Source organism: Amia ocellicauda, chromosome 18, assembly GCF_036373705.1.
Source record: "Amia ocellicauda isolate fAmiCal2 chromosome 18, fAmiCal2.hap1, whole genome shotgun sequence".
NCBI lineage: Eukaryota > Metazoa > Chordata > Actinopteri > Amiiformes > Amiidae > Amia > Amia ocellicauda.
This window is the reverse complement of record NC_089867.1, coordinates 21,597,176-21,617,033: the sequence shown is the minus strand read 5'-3', so window position 1 is coordinate 21,617,033 and position 19,858 is coordinate 21,597,176. Positions and strand designations below refer to the sequence as shown.

General features: G+C 42.8%; 1 protein-coding gene and 1 long non-coding RNA gene across 3 annotated transcripts in view; both read right to left on the bottom strand.

Moving 5' to 3' along the window:
- espn (espin) overlaps positions 1-14,899 on the bottom strand; it is a 49,097-nt gene extending 34,198 nt beyond the window's left edge. For both annotated transcript variants that reach the window (XM_066690730.1, XM_066690731.1), the window contains exons 1-5: positions 13,895-14,899; positions 8,628-8,821; positions 1,258-1,444; positions 872-1,054; positions 586-717 (exon numbers count right to left, since the gene is read on the bottom strand). In XM_066690730.1, the coding sequence (XP_066546827.1) occupies positions 586-717; positions 872-1,054; positions 1,258-1,444; positions 8,628-8,821; positions 13,895-14,188 (990 nt within the window). In that variant the 5' untranslated portion in view covers positions 14,189-14,899. The remainder of the gene's footprint in view (positions 1-585; positions 718-871; positions 1,055-1,257; positions 1,445-8,627; positions 8,822-13,894) is intronic.
- A 699-nt stretch (positions 14,900-15,598) lies between these two features.
- LOC136713602 (uncharacterized) lies at positions 15,599-18,255 on the bottom strand. Its single transcript, XR_010804960.1, has 3 exons — positions 18,010-18,255; positions 15,936-16,097; positions 15,599-15,820 (listed from the first exon to the last, which is right to left on the bottom strand). It is a non-coding gene; the product is annotated as an uncharacterized LOC136713602 (long non-coding RNA).
- Between the last annotated feature and the right edge of the window lie 1,603 nt (positions 18,256-19,858).

Below are 19,858 nucleotides of genomic sequence, written 5' to 3'. Positions count from 1 at the left end.
ACAGCACAGTTTACAGAGAAACACATACAACTAAAGACTGATAGAGTGCAGTATATATCCAGATGTTCAGATGACTTTTATCCTAATGCACGTTTTCACAACACAAATTTGCATATATTTGAATATTTGATGTCTCTGCAAAAACGTGGGTACACTGCAGTACAACTGTTAATCTGAAATTCCCTAAAAGTATATACATTAGTCTCAAATCTTTGAAACAACACAGATACTTTGAATTACTAATGGGAAGTTGGAAGTAGACTGAAACAAATTAGCACTGCTTTGAAATGTATGCTCGGTATCGTCTGACTTTAGAATGACCTGTATTGAGTTCCTTTGTGTGTGTGTCTTCTGTTAAAAACAACTCCCCCCACACACACAAAGAACAGCCCTGTATGTGCACTATTCTCCCAAGTGCAGTGCTGGGAGTGTGGACTATCCGAGCTGAACACGTATGCGCACAATCCAGATGTGCCCGTGAGCACACAGACCCACAGTTGTGTCTACAGCGAGGAAGCATGTGACCCTTGTAAACAGGAAGTCACCGTGGCCGGCACGTGCCTTGTTGCTGGCTGTGCTTCTCACCATGTTCTCCACAGTGCGCAGGTACTTGGCACACTGGGGGTAGCCGTTGTACTCGGCCAGGTCTGCCGCAGAGTAGCCGTCCTGGTCTTTGATGCCCAGGTCCACTCCGTTTACCACCAGGATCTGACAACACTGCCAACAGAAAGGAAAGAGACCAGGTGTCATCGACGTCTTTACAGCTGTAGTCACACTAAAACACATTAATAATGTCTTAGAAGAGGAGGAGGAGGTAGTAAAATGATTGTTATTTTTATCTAACAGTTACATACATCTGAATCTGGCCTACCTCCAGCTCCCCGTTCTCGGCGGCGTCGTGCAGGGGGGTCCCTCCCCAGCTGTCGTTGCTGATCTCTCCTCCGTGAAGCAGCAGCCAGCTCAGGACCTTGGCGTGGCCACGACTGGCCGCAAAGTGCATGGCAGTGGCACCGTCATTGTCCCGGTCTGTCAGGCTGATGTCTGTGAAGCTCATCTGGGCAGAACAGGGACAAACACAAGCTCTGCACTTAGCAAACCGCAACAACGATGACATGAAGCTTCACTTTGTTTGGGTTTCGTTGGCCTGATCGTTTTGAAGGTGTCTAGGTTACAATGTAAACAATTTTGATGGATTCATAAAATGGACTTATGGGAAGCCCAGTGGCCCCTGTGTCCTCTGTGCCAGTGGACACCTACCAGCCAGACAATGACAGTATTGTGTCCCATCTGGGCGGCGGCGTGCAGAGGTGTCATCCCGTCATTGGCTCGAATTCGAGGCTGCGCCCCGCAGTCCTTCACCAGGTATTGGATGGCCTCCAAGTGGCCCTCTTGACAAGCCAGGTAAAGGGGTGTGGCACCATTCTTTGTTTGGGCATTGACAACACTGGAGGGGGGAAAGAGAAACGGAAACAAGACATCAAATATGACGCACTTAACATCCCTACAGGAGATCGTCCTCTGGCCTACATTCTACAAATGCACTTTCAAAAGCAACACATTTGTTTATTACAAAACCACGAGCTCCGTCTATAGCTGTGAATATAGATTGCTTGCTATGAGCATTGCTGTCACTCTCATTCGGCAGGCTGTCCAGCAATAACCCCCACCTTCCCATAGGCCACGCTCACAGCAGGAGGTCAGGGAGTAATCTAACAAATCCCAGCTTTATTTGGACACTGACTGACAAGTTAGCAATGTCTCAGATAAGGAGATTGAGGGCACCAGTGATTGGAGTCCCACAACACTGACACTAAGAGAAGAACAATAAGAAACGAGCATTAACATAATTTTAAATCTATGTAGACTTTAATCTAATAAATCTTCAGTCTGAACTGTTTAGAGTCAATTGTTTACTTCCGTTTCGTTGTATTGGGATCAAAAACTAACTTAAAAAGATATTTATAGCAAGATAATTTCTCACAGCTATTAAAAGGGATTGTTCTGTGATACAGAACTTCTCCAACAGGACTAGGTTGGTTTAGGCAAGTGTCTTCAAGAAATAAAACAGGTAAAGGCATTGGCAAAAACTCAAATTCTATGGTACAAGATCCATTTCCTGGCTGCTGAACACCACCAATAGTTTAATTAATATGCATGTGCTGCTTTATTAGTATTGATTTCACTTTTTCCTTCTTATTTTTTTGCGTGGTGAAAGCCTAATTCTGTCAAACCAGGTCACAGCAAACCATCGCTAAAGCCATCGCTAATCTCTCCGAGACGCAGACAGTTTTCACCTTGCCAATTGGCCTTCTGATGAATGACATTCCTTCCCAATAGGGAGGGCCAGCGCACGGGAAACATGCCTAATAAAAACTACCAGGTGTTTAATATTTCAGACAGGAAGGGCATTTAATCCAGGGCTCTGTCATCAGGAAGTGAACAGACGGCTGAATGATTCATGAGTGTAATTGAGTCAGGCAGGTACAAACCCGCGCGCAACAACAAGGCCAGGGAGATGGGGACCCAGGGGAAAGACACACACACACACACACACACACACACACACACACACTGTTTAAAGGGGCAGAGCTGTTAAGAGGATGAACAGAACTCCCACAGGTTTCTACACATCCCTGGAGCAAAGAAACCGCACAGGTCACCGACAACAAAACACAGAAGGATGCATTTACCAGACCACAGGGAGAGAAACCAGGTGTAAAGCTACTCTTGCCTCTGTGTTTGTTACAGAAGAAGTTTGCTGTTTTTGGACGTGCTTCAGACATGCTTTTTCACGGTCAACAAACAGCGTCAGTGTAAGGATACCCAAGACAAAAACTGAAAATCATCAGTAATATACACCGATCAGCCATAACATTATGACCACCTGCCTAATATTCTGAAGGTCTGCTGTGGTATCTGGCACCAAGACGTTAGCAGCAGATCCTTTAAGTCCTGTAAGTTGCGAGGTGGGGCCTCCATGGATCGGACTTGTTTGTCCAGCACATCCCACAGATGCTCGATTGGATTGAGATCTTGGGAATTTGAAGGCCAAGTCAACACCTTGAACTTTACACAGCCCCATACGCAACAAACTGCGATGCACTGTGTGTTCTGACACCTTTCTATCAGAACCAGCATTAACTTTTTCAGCAATTTGAGCTACAGTAGCTCGTCTGTTGGTTCACCGATTGTCCTTCCTTGGACCACTTTTGATAGGTACTGACCACTGCAGACCGGGAACAGCCCACAAGAGCTGCAGTTTTGGAGATGCTCTGACCCAGTCGTCTAGCATCACAATTTAGCCCTTGTCAAAGTCGCTCAGATCCTTATGCTGCCCATTTGTCCTGCTTCTAACACATCAACTTTGAGGACAAAATGTTCACTTGCTGCCTAATATATCCCACCCACTGACAGAAACCATGATAACGAGATTATCAGTGTTATTCACTTCACCTGTCAGTGGTCATAATGTTATAGCTGATCGGTGTAATTTGTGTTGTTGCTCACCTAGGCTTTTATGGGTCTCCATTTCAATAATTCATGATTTAAATAAAACAGTTTACATACACAATTGATAGCATTTGCACAGACACGATTTTAAACAAATGAAGGGATCATAGGTGTACTCATTTTCTTATCTCAACACAATAATTACCAGGTCTGGTATAACGTTGTAAATAACGGCAGATTAGCTTCACACAGATTTCTCTCCAGTCAGCTCAAGAGTTATTAGCAACCCAGGAACCCCATTATATCGGCATCGCAGCCCTTTAATTCACGAGACTAACAGGCCATCTGAACATTGCTGACACAGGAGGGGTTCAGACAGCCGACATATTGTCTTCGTCTTGGAGCTCCTGCCATATGTCACCCATGTGCCAGCTCACACACCCCGGGATATCCCCTGCCGAGACCAGGCCGACTCCAGCAGCGAGTTCACGGCTGCGCGTCAACGACAGACAGACAGACAGACAGACAGCAGTCAGTCCTTCTGCACATCAGCACAGCGGTCACCCAAGCCCAGGACACTTCTCAGATGAATCCACAGATGGACAAGTTATTTTTTATTAAGTAACTGCAATGAAACCCAGGCCTTCAATCATGTCTGAACTGAAAGGATTTAAATCAGGCCAGTATTCAACTGATATTACAGAAAGATACATATATATGGAGAGAGAGCATCAAGTAAAACATTATTATTATTAATATGATTATTACAAAGCAGAATAAGTCTGTATTTAGCACTGCAATAGTCATCCACACAGTATCAGAAAACAATGCACAACATCAGGATACATTAAATAAAATAAAATAATAAAACAGAAACAACAACAAAAACATGTAGGATGCCTGTGGTCTTGCTGACAAAATCCTACTGTCCTACTGTAACATTAATATGTATTGTATGCTTTCCAAAACAAAACAAAAAAAAGTTATGTTTGGAAAAACACAACAACACTTTGAAACACTTGCTTGAGAAGGAAAATTTGACTTTTTAATTGTATTTGTGACTTCTAAAGCTCCCCAGCGGTACGTTTCGCTGCAGGGCTTGTTTTTGGCTGCAGCGGAGTTCGTTCACTGAAATCTGCCCGTTTACTCTTCTGACAAACTGTTTTTATTGAGTTGTGCCAATTATATGAGCCATAAGACAAATATATCACTTTATTCCTGCTGTAACAGGCAGATTCCAATTTGCTAAAAACCCTTAAAGGAATTGTATCAAAGGACCCATACCCCAGTAATGTACTCAAATGTCAAAGTGTAGCTGGTAAGGTGTAAAACCAGTTAGTGTCTCAAAATGTTTATGACCAACCAAGCCCCAACCACCCATCGACCTGCCCTGTCATTAATCCCCTGGCAAAGCTTTTAAGCAGCACTAATTGATTACATAACTCTTTCCCTCGTAGAGTACCTGCCATAAAGCATTTCACTTTTATCGTACAGTCATGCCTTAGTCACAGGCAAAACCATGAATGATACCTCCTGCGGCTGTTATCTGAGGAACCACAGTTTGACCTTTCTGGGGAGATAATGTGACTGTCCGGACTGCGTCTATTCAGTCGCCCCCTCATAAATCCTGCGCTAACTGTTAAGCGGTAAATCTGATTTCAAAAGAAAGACACGCAGCTAATGTGCAACGCCATATCTCTGCAGTCAGAGACGTGTAGAGCTCTAAAGCATTTTAATAGGGAACGGTCTTTTCGGTGGTTTTCCTGGTTGATTGTTGTGGCGCTGAATGAAAGGGTCTTTCACAATTACTAGTAAAGGACAGAGTAATCTTGCTGGGAATCCTTGTTGAGCTCAGGCTGTAAATACACCACCTCTCAAGCCGAGCAATTACAGAGAATCATTCATCCTTTTATACAAAGGATCCTATGCTTTAAAGCTATCTGTATTCTTTACACCTCAAACGGATCCATGGGCTATTCTTGGGGATCGACAAGCAATGATCTGTAGTGATGTTTAAATTGGGATATAGGTAAATGCTAAATATTGACTGATTGAGCTCCATTCTAGAAATTACAGTTCAGTTCAGATTCAGTTTAGTACATTTGCATTAGGGTGAGGTTTCGTTTCTGCCGTTCTGGTTATTGTAGGGGCTAATGATGAGTTAGAAATCATGTTGGTGTCTCACAGTATCACACTTACATTAACTACCTATTGGCCAATCTGGATTAAAAAAAACAAAGGCAAATCTGAAATCAGAAAAAAGAGATATAACCTTAAAAAAATTAAACTGTTCGGTTTAATTTTCAGCTCCCTGTATCGGTTATTTGTTTAACTGGATAGGGTCTGCTGGCTGTTCAATCCAAAAGCAAACATTAACTAGTCAAACACCTTGTTATCAGTTGGAGAGCTCCAATCGCTCAGAAATTAAATCCCCTCCACCCCATTTAACAGCAGAGCCTTTACTTTTTTCATTTCAACAGGTGTCTGAAGCTAGTCCGAAGGAAACAGAGGTTAACTGACTGACTGCCGTGGATCTACACAGACGTCTGATAACAGCGTTGCAGAGCCTGGTGTCTGCAGCAAAGTGTGATCATTTCATGAAGTGAACAAACAAAATGCACATTACAAAGACAGGACTGTGTTGGCATTTAAATAAAACAAAACATGTAGGATGCCTGTGGTCTTGCTGCCAAAATAAGAGTCCTACTGTAACATTAATATTATTTATTTCCTGATTCGCCCGTGGTTTTCCCGTGTTTATACCATAGACTTTGCTTTGTAACATGGTTCACCTCTCCATGCTTTACCACGCTTTTACTTTGCTTGGCTGCACTGCGCTGTAGTTTTACCACAGCGCACTACAATATAAGGGTCAGGGTTTCAGTGTAAGCCACACAAACAGCTGGCGGGAGACCATGAAGTCGTATTTCCTCAGCCGTGCCTCAGCCCTGTGGACAGCTCTGTTATCCGCTCTCTCCCAAACCACTCGCGCAGACAATACCGGAGAGCGCAAGCAAGCTGCGCTCCGTTCACCAGTATTTGTTTCCCCTCATTAGTTTATGACTGGTTAGCTACTGCATGTATCCAGGGTGACAGTGATAAACAATACACGGGGCTGAAAAGGCCTCTGCGACAGAGCACCCCTCCCCCCAACTGATTAAACTTTCAGCAGCTTGGCGCCTCTCTGGACACGCAGTTGAAGGGCTGGGGTGAACCACATGTGTGTGAGATGTGTTCACTCTGTGTTTCTTCTCCTGTTATTCTTACATGAACATGAATTACACGAACAAACATCTATATAACTTCGAGTGCAGAAGAATGCCATATATCCATCAGACTTCTCATGTACCTTTACAGCTTTACATGCTTAATAGGCCAGTGATTAACCTTTACGACAGTTTAAAGTGCAATTCCTGATTGGTTGGGTTTAAACTAAACCCGGGAAAGTCATCTGAAATGATCTTCCTTTGATAGAAGAAGTAAACGTGTCGGTTCATTTTTACATTTTCATTTCGCACAGGGTAGTGATCATCTTACAATATAGTCTGTGGATCCACTAGAGGATATAATATGGGAAGCCTTCAATGAACGCAAAGCTGAAGTATTTCCAAGATGTCAAAGCTCTCTACCTCGTGTCCAACAATCTCTGCAGACTCAGAAGATCTTGAACAATCCATTTCTATTGGTGCACACATGACCAATTAAAATGCAGGTCTATCCAAAACCTAAAATATCAAGGTGAAACAAACAGGGCCTGATCACATCTCCTTAACCTCAGAGTGTGTGCGAGAAAAATGAACTCCACTGTGTTTAGGCCAGATTTCTGTTCTAGTTACCAGCTGTTGCGTATTTCTTTATCCTACACAAGTGCGCTTCCTTAAACATCCTTATGAAAAATCCACCTGTGTGTTCAGCTAAAGACAGCTTTCATCTCCCCCTACGGATCCTTGCGTGTTCGAGGTTCATGTTCGAGTTGACACCTCACGGGTTACAATCAAGGACATGTCACCCCTCCCATTCCCCACTCTATCTTCAAATACACAAGCTCATTTGCATAACCATGTCCGAGAACAAAGACCGCAATGTTATCACCGTTCTGCACAGTCCCTCTGGACAGCGGGCAATTAGCCCCATCCTCACCACAGGGTTATAACTGTCAGTCAGGGAAGATGAACGGCCCTGCACACGGGTATTACACTCTGGGAGGGGTGGCTATTGTGTCACAACACCATGAGAGAGATCGGATCCCATCTGGGGACGGAGCAATGTTCCTATCCAAAGAGTCTCCACCGGTTATTCTCCGTATAGGACAGCACATGTTTACTTCTCCTCTTCCTGATGTTTTTGTTTAAGAGCTTACCGAATAGATGTGCGGTTTAATCTGCACAACAAAGTTTGAGTCTGTGTTGAATGTTTTGAAGCAGTCCTTTAATTAAAACACTCGCCCGAGGAGTTCACTGTTTGACGGTGTGCGGTGTGCACTGCCAAACCTGACGTCTTAAAACATAAACCTGTCCTCAGGTCCCTGTCAGTGCAGCGGTGTCTTGTGAGAGAGTGGCTTATTAGCGACAGGCAAACTGGCGGTTTGTGGGTATTAGACCTGAGGCCGACCGGGTGACTAATCGCGTGCCAACCGCAACAGAGAGAAATGTTTCCAGGCAGCTGCAGAGTCAGCACTCAGGGGGCTGGTCTAATTGGTGCATTTTCAAACTCTAACAGGCATCTAATTGTTGGATAATGCAACGCAGTGCCTTGATGTCTCATATCAAATCTAAATAAAATAAAAAAACAAACATGGACAGCAATTAAGTGCACCTGAAAGCTATTTTGACAACTTATCATCTGTTGGTTCAGATATGTTTGTTGAATATGGAGAACGTTGAGAAGATAACACTGTGTTTTTAAAATACATTGATATACAGTTCCATTAGTCCGTTTGTGTACTTTTTTAATACGTAGGGCATCTAATACCCTAAAAGCCAATGCTAGATGACGAGAGCGAAAACATATGGTGGGAAGAGCTAGGCTATTTAAGGAGATCATTAAAAGTCCCAGTTTGAGACTTCATTAAACAGGTGTCTTCCCTGCCTGCTGGCCTGTCCGACTCTTAGGTGAACATTACAGAGACCCCTTCTCAAGCAAGCGAACCCAATCCCCCCCCCACCCGGCTATCTGACCTCGGGGTGTGTCCCAGGAGCAGTCGTAGCGAGGGGAGGTCTCCTTTGGCCGCTGCATAGTGGACGGGCAGAGCTCCCGTGTCTGTGGATACGGTGGGGTCTCCCTCCCCGCTCTTGAGGAGCCAGTCTGTGATGTCGTGGTGGCCGAAGCGAGCTGCAAGGTGCAGAACTGTAGCCCCCGAGCTGTCCCGGTCCTGCGAGGGGGACACAAGGGCAGGATGTCAGGAAACCAGGAACAAAGCAAGGCAGATGCATCAACACCCTGGGGCAATAGTGAATAAGGGCTCCGGATTTGCCTGTATGAAAATCCCTGTGAGAAAAACCTGCCATTATTGTATTGACAGCCTTTTTCTGTAGGAAAGAACATAACTCCATAAGGGTTGAGGAAAATAAGACCTCGAACCTTGTTTAATTATTAAGGTTATGTTTATGGAGGAAGAAATCAAATACTGTTAATGTGGGCACATTCAGATGTCATTTATTATGCAATCACCAATGCATATTAGTCCATTCCAATATTTGTAGAGGTGTGAAATTTGTCAACTGCAAAAAGAGTGCAAATGTGGAATACGTCGTGCCAAAACATACAGTAATTGCACTTAGTCAGCATGTACGGGGCGCCTGTTTTGTGACAAGCCAGCTGTTTCAACAAAGATTTGCATTGCATGTATTCAGGCTTTGCAAAGAACGTTTTCTGCATGAAATGATTCACGAATCTACAGATTTTGATTACATCTGCTTTTACAAACACCTTTGATCTTTTGAGATTTCCCTTTATCAGTGTTATAGCTTGCAATGGGATGGGCAATCAAACAGGAAAGTACAGAGTTCAGTCCTTTACGATTCTTCAAAAACTACAAATTATGTTATTGTTCTGGACGATTATGATTATACCAGACTTATGCTATAGATTAGATTCCACTGGAACTGGAAAACTGAAAGTGAACTAGAAGTTTGATCTGACTAGGGTTACATATTTCTGTTGTGAGAGAAAGCATGTTGTTTACTCAAACAATGGTTCTGCACAGACAACATAAAGCACTCCAGAGATCCACATTTCACTTTCCCATTTATTTGCTCTGAACTCTCTACTCATCGCATTGTCATTGTTGGACCTCTCCAGACAAAGAAAGGGAGATCTGCACATTTCCATCTCCGTTTTTGCTTCACAATCCCTTTCGCTTGCACAGGGCTAAATAAAAGCACCGATTAACCCGCACGCTCAAGCCAATTCAAATAAGAAGGCCGAGGCTCACACCTGTGGGAGGTTTACAGACCGCGCTCATGGCATCCGGGACTCCACCTCCAGAGCACTGTGCTACTCATCTGTGAGCTACACCACACGGCACGGCTTGACACAAGTTGGCAGCGACCCCCGGCACATGCTCAGCACTAATCAACCGGGCGACAAGCAGGTCTTTGAAAGGCCACATCTCCCAGTATGCCAGGATGAATATATCCAAGACTTCATGTTCAAATAACTTGTTGCTATAATTCCCCTGGACCTTTTCTTGGCCATCGGTTAAAGAACGGGATGAAAGTGGTACGCCATTAAGAAGCACTTTGACTGGCGCTCATAAAAGATGCATTTGAAAACATCGTCAATTATTAACAGTCTGAGGTCTAATAGTGACAGCCAGGTTTCTGATCAACAGTGTGTAGGTGTGGCGTGTCCAGATCAGACACAATGACAAAGGACCCTCTTAAAAGAAACTGAAAAACAAAATCAAGGGACTATTGTACAGCATTCAGAGAACCAAAGCGCCTGGAAATGAACACACTATGAATGAAAACATAGCTGTTATTTAAGATATTCTTCAATATTGTTACCAAAGGCCTAATACAAACCCATACACCCCAAGTCACCCGTTTTAACCTCAATAATCCAATGTTGTTGCCTTATGTTTGCAAAACCAGTTCACCCAACAATGATCAAAATCAACACACATTATTACTTTACTTCAATCAAAACGAATCAACAAATAAAACATATGCTTAGTTCTGCAGAAATGAATAATTATATACACAAGGATTTGGTGGAATCAATTTATGAGATTCTCTATTTGTTCTTTATAAATGCATTTTCCTCTAAACCCCGTTTCTCGTACACAATGTGTCCTAATCCCACACCGAGGGTAAAGAAAAAGAAAAAGAGTTATTATACGGGGGAGTAGACATGACTGCAAATTCTTGTTGATCAAATAACTCACAACTAGGAATTGGGGGCTTGTTTCTGCATAGCATACGCAATGGGATGATTAGTAATTTCTTAAAGGAGCATCGGAAATCAATATTCACTTCTATCTCCAGATTTCGAGAACACCTGTACAGGTTAATCGTGGGGTGTAGCACTGCAGCACTTGTCTTTCCTTATTGCCAAACGCCTCATTTATTTTCGCTCACACTGCTATTATGTCCTGGTAATCTAATTTTCCCAGGGCTATATATAGTATTCCTTCCAAATCCCCTTAAATGCATTAAACACTCGAAGTAAGAAGTAAACGGAAACGGTGCGATCTCAATCTGCAGGCTGTAACTGACCGATTACTCCTTAGAAAAAGCTACAGCCAGGGATGCAGAACTTCCATACCAACCATGAGAGACTTCTTGACAAGAAATCGAATGGACTTCGGTTGATGGATGGTCAAGTGCAAGGCTTTAATAAGCCTAAAAAGGGGTGGGGGTGTGATTTACAGAAGATTCTAGTAAAGGAGTGCCATCTTTGCTGAGACATGAGAAAAAGAGGCCTCAGATTGCAGGTGTGTCAGTATAATCTGCAATTAGGCTACATCTGTAACGGATTAGGTACATCTTCGAAATTATACGGACCTACTTCAAAAAGCCTTAAGTAGAAATAGAGTTGCAGATAAACAAAATGACTATGTTTAGAAATGGATTCCCTTTCTGAACAGCACCAATAAACTCAAATAACCACATAAGGATCACGTGTGGGAGTTAAAGGTGTCCGCTTAATGGATTACGGACAGATAGATGGTTCTTAACCTAGTGTGATTCTTTCCTGCTTTATTTTCTTCACTTTCACAATCCGCCCTTGGAAACCCAGTGGCCTGGACGTTCTGCGGTGACCACACTGTACGTTTTGGCGAACGTGGTATTTTCTTTTAAAAATAGCTGCATATATGGGTCCCTCTGTCTTATAAAGCATTATCATCACTACTTTTATTATTTATTAGATTTAATTTGACTCAATAACTCAAAACTCAATAAAAAATCAACACCTATTAACACCTTTTGTCAATAAATTTTGCAAACAAACACACACAACCTGCACCCCCTCGGCTCAGGGGATCAGTGTTTTTAAAGCTCTCAGTGTGTCTGCAATCAGGTGCTCGAACTATACCTGTCTGCAAGCACCTCCTGCAGAGACCTGCTCGAGATCATGTGAATGAATAGTTTCAGCGCCAGTATCAGAGGACGTAAAGGGCCCGTTCCTGTAATCAGATTCCTCGGGTCATTCCTTTTCTCTCTGGTCATATATATTATATGTTGGCTTGGCTGTAATCTTGTCACTTTGTCTCCTCCCTCCATATTTATTTGCAACTCTCTTCTGAACACCACAGTCTGGCAGGGTCAAGTTAGTCTTATTCTCCAGACCCAGCCCAGGCCAAAGGTTTAAACAAACAGTGATGTGCCAACAAGAAACCAGCATGTTATTAAAATGATCATCACCATCATCAAGTGGTTAACCTTGGGGCCTTGGCCAACTTTATTTCAAGGAAGGATCAAGATGAGCTAAAGCACAGTGTGTGCATACATGAGAAGGGGATTACTCTGTGTGAACAGCAGATCTGAGAAATGACCCCCTGGTGATTCCAACCATCACACCAGGCCTGGGCAAATTTACAGAAAGATTCCTCAAACACACGGGATATGATGAGTACCCAGACTTCAATCAGCTCTACCTCTCGATCGCATGAATGGATGGGTTGAATTGTCACAGCAGGGCAGGACGCATTGTCATTGTTGTACCTGTGATGTACATGGGTAGAAAACCCATCATCGGTCATGTAGGAGAACTGACGTCAATGCAATATCCAGTCAACACTTTCCAGGGACATACTAGACCAGTGGTGGTCAACCCTGGCCCTGGAGAACCCCCCACCCTGCTGGTTTGTGTTCCATCCGAGCTCCCAATTACTTAATTGAACTCTTAATTGAACTAATAATTTACTAACATTTGACCTTTTAAATGGTGTAACTGAAAAAAGTGTTTTCCTTAATAAGATAAGTTCCTTATACAATTGTATACTTAACTTAAGACCCCTACTGTTTAAAATAATTAAAAGGTTCAGATTTTTGGAAATTATTAGTAAAATGAATGGTTCAATTAATTAATTGAGAGCGCAGAAACAGCAGGGTAGGGGCCTCCAGGACCAGGGTTGAGAACCAGGGTACTAGACAATATCCCAAATAAGCAAGATACATGATAAACATGCACACAGTAGCCAATTCTGAGGCGCACTAAAGGTTCTAATTAGAACTTCTTTGGGTTCCTGGGGCTGATACTGCGGAGGAACCCTTAAAGGTTCTTATTAGGGCCTCTTACCAAGAACCGAAATGCATTTTAAACCAACTGCGATCATGATGAAAAAGGGATCTTAAATGATCCCTTGTGTTTAACTTTTTAGAGTGTTTGTCCCCAAGCATAAAACATAAAACACAAATCAGTAGTGCAGAACGGCAGAGCAATGTTCAAGGTCTAGTCTAGTTCAGGTGTGGCCAACCCTGGTCCTGCAAAGCCAGAGGGCCTACAGGTTTTTGTTTTCTCCAGATCATGAACTGCTTAATTGAGCCAACTGCGTGTCTTGATTTGACTAAATGTCCCTGTGTTGGAGGTATCCAGTGCTTGGTACGTTAGAGAGACAGGACTGCTGCTCTCCAGGAACAGTGTTGGCCACCCCTGGTCTAGCTGGGCAATTCGGGGTAATATTGAACTCCTCACTACGGTATGTCTTTCACGGTCTGTATCACAATCTGTTAGCTCTGGAGTTAGCTGATGCGCTCCGGCTTTTCTCAGCGCTTTTATGATGCTAATTGGTGGAGATTATACGCTGGTGGGAATCGAGGGCCCTTTTACGGGACAGCTGGTGGAATTACAAAAACATAACAAGTAAAGCGTTTCCCATGTAACAGCTAGCTATCCCCTTGACACAAGGCACGGGAAAATAATCGGAACGAATAAACTTACAGCACACCTGGTGAACCAGGATTATGATTATGATTATGAGCATTATTATTTTACTTACCGCTGACCGACAACCTCCTTGCGTGAGCAGCCACTGCAGGCAGGCCAGGTTGCCCGTGGCGGCGGCGTCGTGTGCGGGGCTGGCACCGTTCCTGGCGAGACAGTTCCCCGGCAGCCCCGCATCCTCCACCAGGTACCGCAGGCAGCTGAGCTTGCCAGCCCGGGCGGCGTGGTGGATGGGAGAGGCGCCCAGCGGGTCCTTCACGCCGGCATCCAACACCTTCTCCGCCAGCAGCGCCTTCAGGGTTTGCACGTCCCCCTGCCTTGCGGCCAGCAGAGCCCTCTCCACCACCATGCTAACTGCTTTCACCTCTTCTTTACATGCACCGGTATGTGTTACAGTGCGACATCAATAAACAGGGCTGGTGTCAAATATAAATGGAGTTGTATTGTAAATAAACCCAACTCTGCAGGTCAGATCTTTCTTTTTTGTATGACAAGTCTAATCTCATGTACCTTTATTCATTTTTATTTAACTATAAAAATGCATTGGCTTAGACTGCAACATTGTAATATCCTCACTCCAGAAACTACTGCTGACAATACGGATTAATATTTTAAATGATAAAACAGTTTGGGAATCAAAGCTTTGACACATGACGCACAGACATCATAACAAGACGCATCCGAGCAGAATTGTGAATGTGATCACCCTGAATCTGCAAGACGCAGAGCAAAACTGAAGGAAAACTGAAGGGAAACGACAGCTGGCTGCTCCCTCTCTCCGCCGAGTGGCCCTTCAGCAACCACAGGCACCGTCCCTGCCACACACCGCGCCCGGGCGCTGCGCAGCCGACACTGTGCCATCCCGGCCAGCAGGCATGTCTCTGGAAAGGGGTTCTCCTTCGATAGCAGGTATTTCACAAGATTTCTACTGGATGCAAACAACGGCTACGCCAGAGGTCCTTTCTTTCTTCCACTCTTGCTGTATTAGGGCACGACAATCCCTCCCTTTGGCTCTGTTAGCTCCGGCTGCCTCGGGTGGCTAAACGGACTTGTTGAATAATCCATAAAGGGGAGGATCAGTGAGGCTGCTCTACACGGCCAGCTGGAATCGGGTCAGATCTTAAAGGTACATCACACAACTGTTGTTAGTTTGCACCTCCCCCGGGTTAAAGTAAGATCAGGTACATAAAAATGCAGTTTCTTTTTGAATTATATAATAGGTTGATCACTCACAGAAGGCTACTCTCACAATTTAAAGTGAACCATGCATGCATGTATGTTTCGGCTAAAGATGGCTGTATTCTGCATAAGCAAAGGACACACAAGCAAAAACACTAAAACGTCTAAACGTTGGTGTTTGAGAGAAAATACTTTCTGTGGTGCAGAAATGGAGACAAAGGATTCAATGTTGCTTTATTCAATCAACTGGTTTCCAACTGAAAAAAAAAGTAATTTGGGGACTCTCTCTCTCAAAAAAAATACAACTATCTTCTTTGAGCTAAATTGGAAGCCAGGGTGTTACACGTATGTGCTCACCATCAGTTCTTTAACACCTGAGTTTTCTTCCTCCTGGGTTTCGTCTTTCGCCGTTATTGTTTTGCAACAGCTTTCATATGATGAAATAATGGCGGTGGAGAGTGCACCCAAAGTGGCCCCCACAGCCATCCACAGGGAGTAACCATACTCAAAACTGGGAAAGCCTGGGATTTTTAAGGATACCTGGGAAAAGAAAAGCTGGTGTTACTGAAACCCTCCCTATAGAAAACATGTCACTTCACCCCACGACAACATATAACAGACACAAGCACTTCCACAATGCCTAGTAACCAAATACTTAAGCAGATACAGGGACACATCCTTTGTAATAATGCTTTGTGTTTTGTGTATTTTGTTCACGTCACATAAAATCTGCTTACCTCAAACTGGTGCATATAATACACATGCACACAGTATCTAACAATGCCAGCCGCTGAAGAAAGTCCTGGAGGGAAATATATATATATATATAGTAAATTGTAGCAATAATTGTATATGTATATACAAGTACTTTTACAATGAGTGTTTTCACAGTCAGTGTTTTTAGTCACTCGACTCACCTACTAAAAAGTAAAGTCCTGCAGCCAGTCTCTGCAGCTGTCTTCTCACGGTGGCGTCTCGGTAGTAATGAAAATGCTTAAAACCGAGAAGCAGAAACAGGAAAGCCACGGCGCTCAGGATGCTGGAGGCGATGATGAGAGTTCTGGTCATAACTATTGTTGCTGAAAAAAAGAAAGAAAGAAAGAAAGAATGAAAAATAATGGACTGTAGAGTAACTTTCATTGAATACATTACAGCACTGGACCCTTTTTAAACTAAGTGTGGCCCGCTGTGTGAATCCAGAGAGTAAAATAGGTCCACTAAATTACAATAAAATACATTATTGCAATACTTTAATATTACAAACCACTCTCATTATGTTACACCAATATGTGTAATGTGAATTATTGTTAGAATAAAACAAAAACACATGAACAAACCCGTATCTATCTATCTATCTACAACCCCAATTTGGAAAAAGTCGGGACAGTATGGAAAAGTGATTTGTAAATGTATTTTGAGTTGTATTTAAACAAAAAATGTATAAAGACAAGGTATTTGATGTTTTACCTAATCAACTGCATAGTTTTCTTAAGGTAAATGTTTTTTTTTCTTTAATTGATGCATGCAACACGTTCCAAAAAAGTTGGGACGGGCAATTTAGGACTAATAGCGATGTGACAAGTTGAAATAAGAAGGTGATGTGAAACAGGTGAGGCAATCGTGTAATCATAGTATATAAGGAGCCTCCAAAAAAGGCCTAGACCTTCAAGAGCAAGGATGGGTCGAGGCTCGCCAATCTGCCAACAGATGCGTCAGCGAATAATCCAATACAATGAGAACCACATTCCCCAAAGACAAATCGGTAGGATTTTGGTCATTTCACCTTCTGCAGTGCACAACATAATTAGAAGATTCAAGGAAACTGGTCAAATCTCAGTGCGTGAAGGGCAAGGCCGAAAACCACTCCTGAATGCGTGTGATCTCCCATCCCTCAGACGTCACCGTCTTAAAAACCGTCATGAGTCTGTAATGGATATCCTGACGTGGGCTCGGGAATACTTTGGTAAACCTTTGTCAGTCAACACCATTCGCCGCTGCATCCACAGATGCAAGTTAAGGCTTTACTATGCAAAGCAGAAGCCACATCAACACTGTCCAGAAGCGCCAACGACTTCTCTGGGCTCACAGTGGAATCGTGTTTTGTGTTCCGACGAGTCAACATTTCAAATAGTTTTTGGACAAAACAGCTGTTGTGTTCTCCGGGCCAAAGAGGAAAAGGACCATCCAAGCTGTGATCAGCGTCAGGTCTAAAAGCCAATGTCTGTCATGGTATGGGGGTGTGTCACAGCCCATGGTATGGGTAACTTGCACATCTGTGAGGGCACCATTAATGCAGAAAGATATGAACACATTTTGGAGCAACATATGCTGCCATCCAGACGTCGTCTTCTCCAGGGACGTCCCTGCATTTTCCAGCAGGACAACGCCAAACCACATTGTGCCCGGATTACAAGCGCATGGTTGTGTAAGCAGAGAGTGTGGGTGCCGGCATGGCCTGCCTGCAGTCCTGACCCGTCTCCCATTGACAATGTGTGGCACATTATGAAGCGCAAAATAAGGCAACGAAGGCCCCGTACAGTTGCGCAGCTGAAGAAACGCATAATGGATGAATGGGGGAAAATTCCGCTTGCTAAACATAACCCAAGTGGTGTCTTCAGTGCCCAAACACTTAATAAGTGAAATTTAAAAGAAAAGGTGATGTTACACAGTAGTTACACAGTAGACTGTCCCAACTTTTTTGGAGTGTGTTGCAGTCATCAGATTTGAATCGAGTGTATATTTTCAAAAATAAATTAAATTCACAAAGTAAAACATAAAATCATGTGTTAATAATGTGTTTTCAATAGAGTACAGGGTGAATTGAACTTTCAAATGACTCTTTTTGTTAGTTTTTTTGCATTTTCCATACTTTCCAAACTTTTTCAGAATTGGGGTTGTATCTAATGTTGGGATAACATTTGTTTGGCAGTATTTTAAGACCGTATTTAAAGCTGACTGCATGGGCATTTTGTATCCGTGGTGAAGTTATACCTGGGTGAGGATTCAGGTAGGAACTAAAGATGTCGCAGGTCCATATCTTTACAAAGTTGTCCCACACACACTCGCGCCACAGGCCTCGGCATCGAGTGCTCAGAATAACTGACCCTTTGCTGTTGATCTTGAAGGAACACAGATTCACACAAAATCAGTAACGTGCTTTACACATTTGAATGGACCGTCTAACTGGTAAACATCAGTACCAGTATTTCTCTTTGGTGACAATGTTATACCCAGCCAGAAAACACCCCCACCTTACTTGGCAGAATACAGTCTACGTTACAGTCCCTGCTAAATCAAGGAGCACATGCAATGTAGGATATATATATATATATATATATATATATATATATATATATATATATATATACAGAAAACACCCCAGTGTGCTGTGAAAACATATACATACAGATTAAATGTGTTCACCCTCTGGGACACATTGAGATTACAAATAAATATACATCCAGAAGGAACTATAAATATAGGTCATCATTTGAACTTCGTTCCATTGGAAAGCGGGAAAGATATACAATATTTATTCAAATATGTTTTAACTCATTACATAAATGTAAGTAAAAATCATATTATACAGATAGAAATGGGACGTTACATTATTGTCTGTGCTATAGAGCAATTTTAATAAGGCTATAGCAAAACTGTTTCGGTTTGTTCCTGTAGCTCCCCTTGACTTTTACTTTGAACGCCAAAGTCCTTTGATATGTTGCCTTAATGAAGTGGGGATGGTGGCGCCCCCTGTAGACAGGTATCAGACCCAGATCTCTATTCAGACTTCTATTCTACCATGACATGGTCTAATACACTGCGTGTCCATTGGGACGTGTGTGTCCGGTAAAGAACCGGTGTGCAGCGGGACAAACATTACATTGTTATTCATAAATGCAGTTGCAACCGAGCTGACTCCGAATAATTTATATAACGACTCCAATTGTAAATACTTTCTTGTGTATCTATCATATGCTGTGCATTCAGAAACCTCTACAAACCTGTGATGCATCCAATGTCATTTTAAGTAAAGGTTTACTTCGTTTATTCTGATGAATGACCCCAAAATCAATTCAACCTCAAAGGATGACGTCCCTCGCAATACTGATTGACAATCCTGATGGATCCTATCAATTCATTTATAAGAACATGTTCCACTAGCAATGTAATTGATCATTTTACACAGATGTCTTCCTTTTCTTGTCTTCTGCATACATCGATTCACGTGATTATACAGTTATATCATCATCATCATCATCATCATCATGCAATGTCTTAAAAACTTTTCAGTTGGTACAAAGCAAAGTATTGCAATGCTTATTTGCTCATACTGCTGTCGAACTGCATTAATTTAAAAGCAACTTGCATGTACAGCCTCGAATACACAAACATGAAGCAGCCCTTCACAGTGGTTTTATTGTTTTATTTTCAGCTTTGCACTTACCTGCCAGCAGTCCGTCAATAAGGAAGCAATAGTGCCCCCCACAGCAAAAGCGCCACACAATATCGAAAACAGATGCATTTCGCTGGTCATGGTTTGACAGAGACAAACTTACGAATCAAACATCTACATTAAGTACCAGTTGTGTAGACAAACCATATAGGATATTTACAATACATGAGCTGAACCCCTTAGTTTGCAAAATAAAACGATTAACGGATTCTGTGACCCGAATGGCTTTGACATTTTGCACACAGCAGGTTTCTTTGTATGCTATTGTTCCTCAAAGCTGAACATTCAAAACTTACCTCACTAAATAAAATAAGACTGTTTTCCCTCTCATGATGATCGTCAAATATTTAAAAAATGTAAAAAAAATATTTAAAAAAAGAAATACCT